General features: G+C 45.5%; 1 protein-coding gene across 1 annotated transcript in view; it reads right to left on the reverse strand.

Annotated features, from left to right (window-relative positions):
* Window positions 1–312: 312 nt before the first annotated feature.
* AJUBA (ajuba LIM protein) overlaps window positions 313–9,005 on the reverse strand; it is a 10,224-nt gene continuing 1,531 nt past the window's right edge. Inside the window, exons 2-8 of the mRNA XM_006883136.1 lie at window positions 6,391–6,492; window positions 4,740–4,807; window positions 4,537–4,599; window positions 3,448–3,578; window positions 3,316–3,367; window positions 2,434–2,502; window positions 313–438 (exon numbers count right to left, since the gene is read on the reverse strand). Of these exons, the coding sequence (XP_006883198.1) occupies window positions 313–438; window positions 2,434–2,502; window positions 3,316–3,367; window positions 3,448–3,578; window positions 4,537–4,599; window positions 4,740–4,807; window positions 6,391–6,492 (611 nt within the window). The remainder of the gene's footprint in view (window positions 439–2,433; window positions 2,503–3,315; window positions 3,368–3,447; window positions 3,579–4,536; window positions 4,600–4,739; window positions 4,808–6,390; window positions 6,493–9,005) is intronic.

A 9,005-nucleotide genomic window follows, 5' to 3' on the forward strand; every position in this document is an offset into this window, starting at 1 on the left:
TAAACTGGAGACAGAGATTAGAATTAGATCTCCAGAAAGTACTAGAACTCGCCTCTTGTGTCTGCCTGAGTGTAAGCCACAACACAGGCAGCACACAGGAGAGAAGGCCAGTCATCTCCACAGGCAATGGAAACATTTCCTCGCCACAATCCATTTGGAATGTCATAATCTTTGGGTCTCTGGCCTTAGGGCCTTCCCAGAGGATACTGGTTCCAGGCCAGTAGAGTGCATTCTCTACCTCAGTTTACTCAAGTAGCCCACTGGCCAGAGGAGTCTGTCAATGGTGGTGATGGCAGCGGCAGTGGAGGCAGTTCATATGTAGTTGGCAGAGGGCTGTCGGGCCTTGAGCCGCTGCATGTGACAGCCATGGCAGAGCAAGTGCCCATCCAGGGGGAAGCAGCAGCAGCCTTCTTCATCACTCAGCTGCATCCGGCAATCCTAGGGAAGGAGGAGACCTATTTCATTCCAGCCCAGGAACTCTGGACATGGAGAACATCCTGGAAGTCTATCCTACTTAATATCAGATTCCTAATTGCTGAAGAAAGGTTTGTGAAGCATGTATCCTCAGGATGTATCCAAAGACTGCACTCCAGGAGAAATGAGAAAATACCTGAGCAGGACACCAGGTGTCGCTGCTGCTGCAGAAAAAATAATGAGCCAGGCCCCATTCCCAGTAGTTACCAGGAAGGAGTTCCTAGTCTCAAGGAGTCTTGATCCAAAAAGGATTTAACAATTAGAAACACAAGAGTAGCTAGACAATGAAAAGGGGATTGGAGAGATCAGAGGACCTTCCTAGTTTTCCATGTCTTATACTTCTTCCTTGTCCTTATGCACCGCTGAGTCAGAACTGACTCATAGCTGACCCTCCAGCAGGTTTTCAGAGACTGTAAACCACATGGGAGGGGACTATCCATCTTCTTCCCTTGAGGCACCTGGTGGATTCAAACTGCAAAGTTGTGCATTGGTAGCGTAATTCCTTACCACTAACTATCCGAGCTCTCTTTTACTTAGAGCTCCTATAGACACTTGGATATTCTACGACTGGCCTTTTTTATTTCCTTTTCCCATCCATTGGTTTGAACTCAGGAAAGGTGTGGATGATGGTGACATCCTTTCACCATACTTCAGCATACTTTCACCAATCTGAGTGTTGAGCAAATAATCCAAGGAATTAGACTATATGGAAAAACATGACATCAGGATTGGAGAAGTCTCATTAACATATAAGCTTGCCTGCTGAAAGTAAAGAGAATTTGAAGCACTTACTGATGAAACTCAAAGCCTTTAATATGAACTATAATTCAACACAAAGATAATAAAAATCCTCACATATGGGCCAATAAGCAAAGTCAAAATAAACAGAAAAGACTGAAGTTGTCCTGGGATTTCATTTTATTTAGATCCAGGACCAACACTCATGGAAACAGTAGTCAAGAAATCAAATGACATATACCACTGGACAAATAAGCTCCAAAGTACCTCTTCAAAGTGTTAAAAAAAAAAGGCAAAGATGTACATTTAAAAGACTAAAGTATGTCTGACTCAAGCCATTGTATTTTCCATCATTTCACCCATGTGGAAGCTAGACAATTAATGAGTTAACAGCTCAACTTATTGCTGTCCAGTCAGAATTGACTTATATTTGACCCTCTAATTGGTTTCTAGAACTATCAACTGCACAGAGATTGTGAACCTTGCTCCTATGAAGCCTCCGGTGGATTTCTCCAGAGAAACACAGCCTTTGGGTTGGCCACACAACTCCTTGCAGACTATGGAAGACTTAAGAAGAATTGATGGCTTCAAATTACAGTGTTGGAGAAAAATATCAAATATACCATAGCCTGTCAGAGGAACAAACAAATCTGTCATGGAGGAAGTGTTTAGGAAGTGCTCCTTGGAAGAGAGGATGGCAAGACTGTATCTCATATACTCAGGACATGTTATCAGAAGAGACCACAGAAGGACATTATGCTTATTTAATTGAGGATCAGTGAAAAAAAAAAGAAATACCTTCACTAAGCTAGACAGATCAACACAGTGGCTGCAATAATGGGCTCATGACAACAGTCAGAACAAGAAGTGCATAGCAAAGTGGACTGGGTGAGGGTTGGGGGGAGGGAAGAAATGATGCAACAATAAATGACTATTTTTTTAAAAAAGTAAATGGGTAGGGAGAAAAATGTGTAACAATAAATGAATGAAAATACAACTTTTCTGTAAGCTTTTGTTAAAAATCACAATTCAAAACAAATCTAAGAGAAAAAACTCACAATGGACTCAAACACAATAATAACTGGGAGGCTGGTGCTGGCCTAGGTAGCGGTGAACTGTGTTGTGTATGTGGTTGCTATGAGTTGGCATCAACTCTGTGGCATATAACAATAAATCTCATCTAAAAACTCTCCTCAAGCAGCCCAAGCCCTCAACACTTACTTCACAATGGTAGCACTCAAAATGGTAATCCCGGTCCATAGATATCACCCTCAAGATGTCCTCACAGCCCTGAAATAGACAAATCCCCAAGGAGATGTGAGCCACATAATATGCCCATATTACCCCCTTTTACTATCCCAGACCCCATGCCTGCCTCAAGGAGAAGATCAGACAAAGATCTCTGAGTCTCATTGCAATCAAAAGCTTTGAGATGGCCTTCAAAACGCCTACTAGAGTACCAGTCAGATCAGATTTGATGGTACACACAAATAATAAAATAAAAATTAAAAAAAAAAAAACCAAAACAAAATGCCTACTAGAACTTCCCCTTCCCTCACTGGCACTGCTCTAGCAGTGCATGCCCCACACTTGGTACCAACTTCTCTCTCTTTCTCTGTACAGAGGCCTGGCCTTACCCTATCTCTCTTAGCTGTGGGGCAATTAAAGGGAAGAAGAAGAGCACATTAGTGTAAAGAAAACAGCTATGTTTAGGGGCCATTAAGATACAATAGATTCTGGTTTCTATTCAGCTTATGGTTTCTCTCCCCAATAGACATAATCTTGGCCCTTTTCACCAGCCCTAAGGATTCTTCGTACCTTTTCCTATCTCTTACACATAGAACCTGGTGACCCTAATCTCAAAGTTCCCTCCTCTGGACTAAAATAGAAAAGTTGGAGCCTGATCCCAGTGAGGCTGTCAGGCATGTCCAGGGCCGGATGTTAGGGTCAGAGTGATGACCAAGAACAGAGTCACACGGGAATCTTTGCAGAGTGCATTCCTTAGCACTACCACTTCCCGCAGGAAGCCAAGCAGCATGTTCCCATCCCCTCTCTAGAGGCAGCAGTACTGGCGGCCCTGAAGGAAAACCCAGACATACTGACCTCTGAGGGGAGGATGGGTTGGCCACAGGCTGCACACTTGGGGGCATAATTTCTGAAAGAGAGAGAAGAGATGAGCTGACATTGAAGAATTCCTGGGCCCAGTCCCACAGTGCATTCCAGGACCAGACTCACTTGTGGTAGTCAGTGACACAGTACACCTGGTTGGAGAAGTCCACTGTAAAGGGGATGCCGTCTAGGCACTTGTTGCAAACGATGCATCTGAAGCAGCCTGGGTGATAGGACTTTCCCATTGCCTGCAAAATCTGGATCATGGGGTAGGAGAAGAATCAGTCTTCCACTCCAGTATCAGCTCTCCAACTACCTATTATGTTCTCTGCTATTACCACCAACCTCATCCAATCCCTGCTACCTTCCCAACAGACTATAGTTTGAAGGGACCCAAGAATTAAGTAGTAACCCTGAAAAATGTCTCAAGAGATCATCAAAGCCCAGGGCTTCTCAATCCTGATTGCACATTAGGATCACTTTAGAAATTTTTAAAAACATCAATGAATCTAAACCACAATAAAATGTTTTTATAAAATAAAACAACAGGTGAGCTCTGGTGACCTAGTGGCAAGAAGCTACACTGCAATCCCAGAGGGTGAGCAGTTCAAATCCACCAGATGTTCTGCTGAAGAAGGAGGGATAATCTCCTGTACCAGTCAGAACATAATTTATTTAATAAATAATCTGAAAAAAAAAAAAACAACAACAACAAAGCACCACCACCCTAAAAATCAACAACTATATGCCCTCTTTCCTCAGGCCTATTAAATCACAATGGACGGGATCTAGACATTGATTCCCCCCTCCACCGCCAGTTCTTCTCAGGTGAACAGCTAGGTATCAGGGTTAACAACTATGGGTTTAATCTAATCCTTCCTTTCTACAGAAAATAGAATTCCAGCTAATTGTCAAAAAAAGAATTAAGACCCAAGACTCCTTACTCTTAGCTCAACCTGGAAAGCATGCTTGTGTTTACAGAATTAGGAATAGGTAAGGCCTCAGAAGTTTGGGATGGCAGAATTAGAAGCCTAGAATGGATCCATGATTGAAAAGCAATCACTGTAAACAGCTGCTCTGGGGAGGAATCGGATGCAAGCGATTAAGCCAATATTTAAGCTTCTATTTCCCATCTTCTCTCAGTAATTTTTAGCCCTAATTCCCACCTTTGTCCACTCAGCCTCACAGGGTCTTGGTTGAAGGTACTATCCTTACCTTCTCCAAAATCAAGTGACCACAGACACAACATTTCTCAGCTGCCTCCTGAAACCCTGAAAACTAGGAAGATAGAAAAGACAAGACAGGATGTTATCAAACTAAGAATGGCCTGATGGACAGAACCTGATTGTGCCACCAAGAAGGGATTTGGGACTTCCCATATAGAAGCCAGTCCAAGGCCTAACAGACCCCTCACTCACCAGATAATCTTCCTCACAGTACACAGAGCCGTTGACACTGTAAAAAGCCTTGCAGCGTAAAGTTCGCCCTAGAAGCAGTAGAGAAGGGGATGAAGTCTATCATAGGACTGGCTTTCCCCAGAATGCATGGTATATTTAAATCTGGATTTATTTAGTGCTTTTCCACCTAACTGTGATCTGTCCTCCTGTGCCACACAATAACCTCATCTAACACAAGTCCAATTTGCTTTGGCTTCATTACAGTCACCTTCCCCTACTCACTGCTCCTCCAACCACTATCTCAACAGTTTTCCATGACCCTCCCCTAAAAGAGTGAGTACCTTCCTCTCCATGACCCCTTGGAGAACCCCTTGGGGAAGCAAAGCCAACTACACACTGTAATAGAGGGTAAAGGAGTCCTAAGAACAAAGTGCTATACACGATTTGTATAGAGAAAATAACGTTGTTACAGGTGTTGCCCAATTGGACCTCTCAACCAAGGACCCTCCTTGCTCACAAAGTGTACCTGGCTTTCAGACCAATCTCTTTCCCTCCAAGGGAAGAGGAGATATTGGAGTTACCCACTGGAGCAAAGTGCTTTGTTTAGGAGCAAAATCATGTCCCTTTCCTGCTGAACCAGGCTGCTTTTCCAAGTTCAGAAGGACTTAGTGTTTCCAAATAGGCAAGACAGGCCTAGCCATTTATGTGACCTACAAGGAACTGTCTTTAATTGCCAGGACTGTGAACAAGGCAGAGAATGTATTCCTCACTTAGACCTGTTTCCACTTCTCTACTTCCAGCTCTACTCAGAGGTTTATGAAAGATGATTTAGAAAAGTATGAGACATATATCCAGAACAGAGCCTACAAACAGACAGATAGCTAGATGAGCCTAAAGAGAACCAGGCAGAGGCTGGAGGAGCAAGGGAAAAGCTCAGTGCTTGAGTCAGACAGGCAGAGATAGGAGATTAAAGGTTTAGCAAAGGAATCAGTATGGGCAAGCAGTGGGGAGGGGGTGCTGAGAGAGGAACTGAGGAGTTAAGGCTGCTAGAGCACCCCCACCCCAAACGGGCCTCCAGAGCTAACAGCAACGGGCATTCCTGGAGCGTGATGTCATCAGCTTGGCATGGCCCGGTGGCCTGCACTCTAGTGAGGTGGCTGAACTCTGACCAGCCAAGAGAAAACCCCCCTCTCCACTCCCTACTCCCCCTGCCCACCTCCCGCCCTTCCCACATTCCTGTCTTTCACTGTCGCCCCAGGCAACTCTGGCTGCCCAAGACCAAACCCCACCAAGGACAGACCAGAAGGCCTGGCGGGAGTCCAGGCTGGGCAAGTAGGGAGGCAGAAGAAAGAGGGAGGGAAGAGAGGAAAGAGGCTCAACAGAGGAAATAAGGACAGAAGAGAAGGAAGATCAACTACAGGAGTAAGAGAAAAGGTGAGGGACTCCAGAAAGAGGACCCCAATGTAAAGGAGGAAGAACTAAGTGGAACACAGAGAAGGTGAGGCAGCTGTGGTGTCCACATACATGGTGGAGATCCAACAGCTGAGCTTGGCAAGTAAAATGAAGAGGCACTACTTCTCCTCCTCTTTATCTATGTATTGTATGTGTGGGTGGGTGGAGGATGAGGGGTTGAGGCCTGGGCCTGATCCAGAAGGCCTGGCGGGCTACTTACCACAGGAGCAGCAGACAAAGCACTGGGTGTGGTAGAGGCTGTCCAGGGCCTGGCAGGCATTGCTCTGACCGTAGATGCCTTTGTTGCACTTGATACAGGTGCCTGAGGGGAGAAAGGCTGTCAGCATCACAACACACTGCCCAGCTCATGTCCAGAATAAAACCATCCTGTCTATTCTTCCATGAGTATGCAGAGACAATGTTGGGAAAAGAGAAGACTAGATAGGTTCACTTCTGGGAAGAGAAAGCAGCAAGATCTTGGCTAGACAAAATCTATTCTTACTTAACAATTAATCAACACATTTTTGAGCATCTATTTTGTGCCCAGCACACTACTCAATACTGTAGGAAAGGGAAGAAAGTAAAAAAAAAAAAGTGGCCCCTACTTTTTAGGTGTTTGTTTATTTCTTGGGGGGAAAAAAGACAAAGTACGATCCATATTGTATTATTGAGACAAGTGGTTAGAAATTCCATTCCATAAACAGACTCAAGAAAATTTCTGGAGAAAGTTGGTCAGGACCCTTCAGCCTCTCTTGAGGGTCTCAGTTTCCATCTGTAAAATAAGCTGGTGTTCAGCTATCTACTGATTTCTCTCACTCCATACCTCCAAGTTTACAAAAATGAAAAGGAAGGAGATGGACTAGCAGAGGGTCCTGTGGAGAGGAGACCATGTGAGCATGGCTCCTGTGGGGACGTGACTGCTGAGAAGGTAGAACACCTGAGGCTTTTCTGTCCCCTTCTGCTATGGCAGAGATAGTTTAACTGCTCTTCCTGGATATCTCCTCCTAAAAAGACTTAGACCTGGCTCTGGCAGCCACCTTTCCAAGGTGTGTTCCTTCCTCCCTCCACTCCCCAATTCCAGGCCCATGAGTGAGGGCTAGGACCTGTCTTTGGGGAGCAAATCCCAACGGGCCTGTCTTACCCCGCCCCACCTCTCCCCATCGGCACACTGCCACACTCCCTGCCTGTTGGGGCCCATCCCAGTCTTTGCCCAGGGGCTTGAGAGCCAGTGCAGCAGCTGCAGTAACTGATGGGCCTGGGCCTGTCCTGCTCCCACCCTCTGGCAGCTGGGCAAGCCTGTAGCTAGGGAAGAGGGCCTCTACTAGGGGCAGAAGTAGGAAGGTACAATCAAGCTGGGACTGGAGACACAGATGTTTACAGGGGCTCTGTCATGAGATGCAACTTGACCCCAGGGCGAAGGGACTTCCACCTCTGGTTTAAAAATGTGGCCTCCTCATGGGAGAAGACTGGCCTCAGGAACGTCAAGTCAGGGAATCCAGACAAAGCCATCTCTTTACCAAGTCTTGGTTAGACATTATGAGAAGTCAAGGGGAAACTATTCAGACATGTTGCCTCACTTCTTAACTCTGTACATCAACATCTAAGTTCTGTTTCACTGCACTGGCTTTTGAGTTCCTGTCCTCCTCTTTGGTTTAGGCTAAGGAGACCCTCTCCCACCAAGAGCCCCTTCTCAAAGGCCTCAAAGGGAAACTGCCAAAGGAGTCCTTTTCTCTCAATCTCTTGATCATGAATAGGTTAGCATCATTCACTTTGGATTTTTTCTCTCTCTAGATGAAGTGAGGGATAGGAGTAAGGGTGGGTTTCTAGGATAGGAGACTAGAGGGGATTGGAATTGAGCTAGGCAGGGCTCTACTAATATATATATATACATACATATATATACATATACATATATATATATATATATATATCTCCATAAACCCACTGATGAGTTAGCTATGGGTCAGCTTCCACTCAAAAGCACACAGAACAGCGCCATCTGAGGCTATATATATCTCCATCCCAGTCACCTCTGAACTTTACCCCATTCATCCTTCCCAGGATGTTTCTCCAACCAGTCACATTCCGAGCCATAAATCTAGAGCACAGGGTCCAGGACAAAAAGCACATGGCGATGAGAAAAAAGTGGAAGAATGGGGAGCTCTGGTGGCCTAGTGGCAAGAAACTGCGCTGCAATCCCAGAGGAACACGGTTCGAATCCACCAGACGCTCTGCCGGAGAAGGAGGCGCAATATCCTCCTGTACCAGTCAGATCTGATTTGACGGTACATGCACACAAAATAATTAAAAAAAAAAAAAAGTGGAAGAAAACCGTTTGGAAAACTAACAGACTACAGCTCTGGGAGTTTGCTTTACACAATTAGATAAGCATTTCTTTATATAGTGTGAGAGAGCCTGTGCATTTTGGTGAGATCATTCAGGATCCCAATATCGTCCATACCGAGGCATATAACCAATGCGCATTTAAAGTAAGCCTGTAAGGGAAGGCGAAAACGGCCAGGTTTCCTTAACCGCAAGAGGAAGGAAAGGGTTGACTTCTAAGTATTAAGCAAAGTATAGCCAGAACTCAAGGCCAGGTTACACTGGGTCTTCAGCCACGGATGATGGTGTCCCAGCGGTCACAGGTTCTGCCCTAACTTCCGGAGAACAAGGGAAAATAGAAGCCGGTACTATGTAGTTTCCTTCCCTTAAATGCCCACGCACGCACCTAGCCATCAGGACGAGGGCGGAGCCGGAGTCTCCACTTCTCGCCTAGGGTGCTTCTTTCTCCCGCCCAAGACACATACCCCCGAGAGCAGCCTGGCAGACAGCTCC

This window comes from Elephantulus edwardii, unplaced genomic scaffold, assembly GCF_000299155.1.
Source record: "Elephantulus edwardii isolate Elephantulus edwardi_28Jun2011 unplaced genomic scaffold, EleEdw1.0 scaffold00026, whole genome shotgun sequence".
Lineage (NCBI taxonomy): Eukaryota > Metazoa > Chordata > Mammalia > Macroscelidea > Macroscelididae > Elephantulus > Elephantulus edwardii.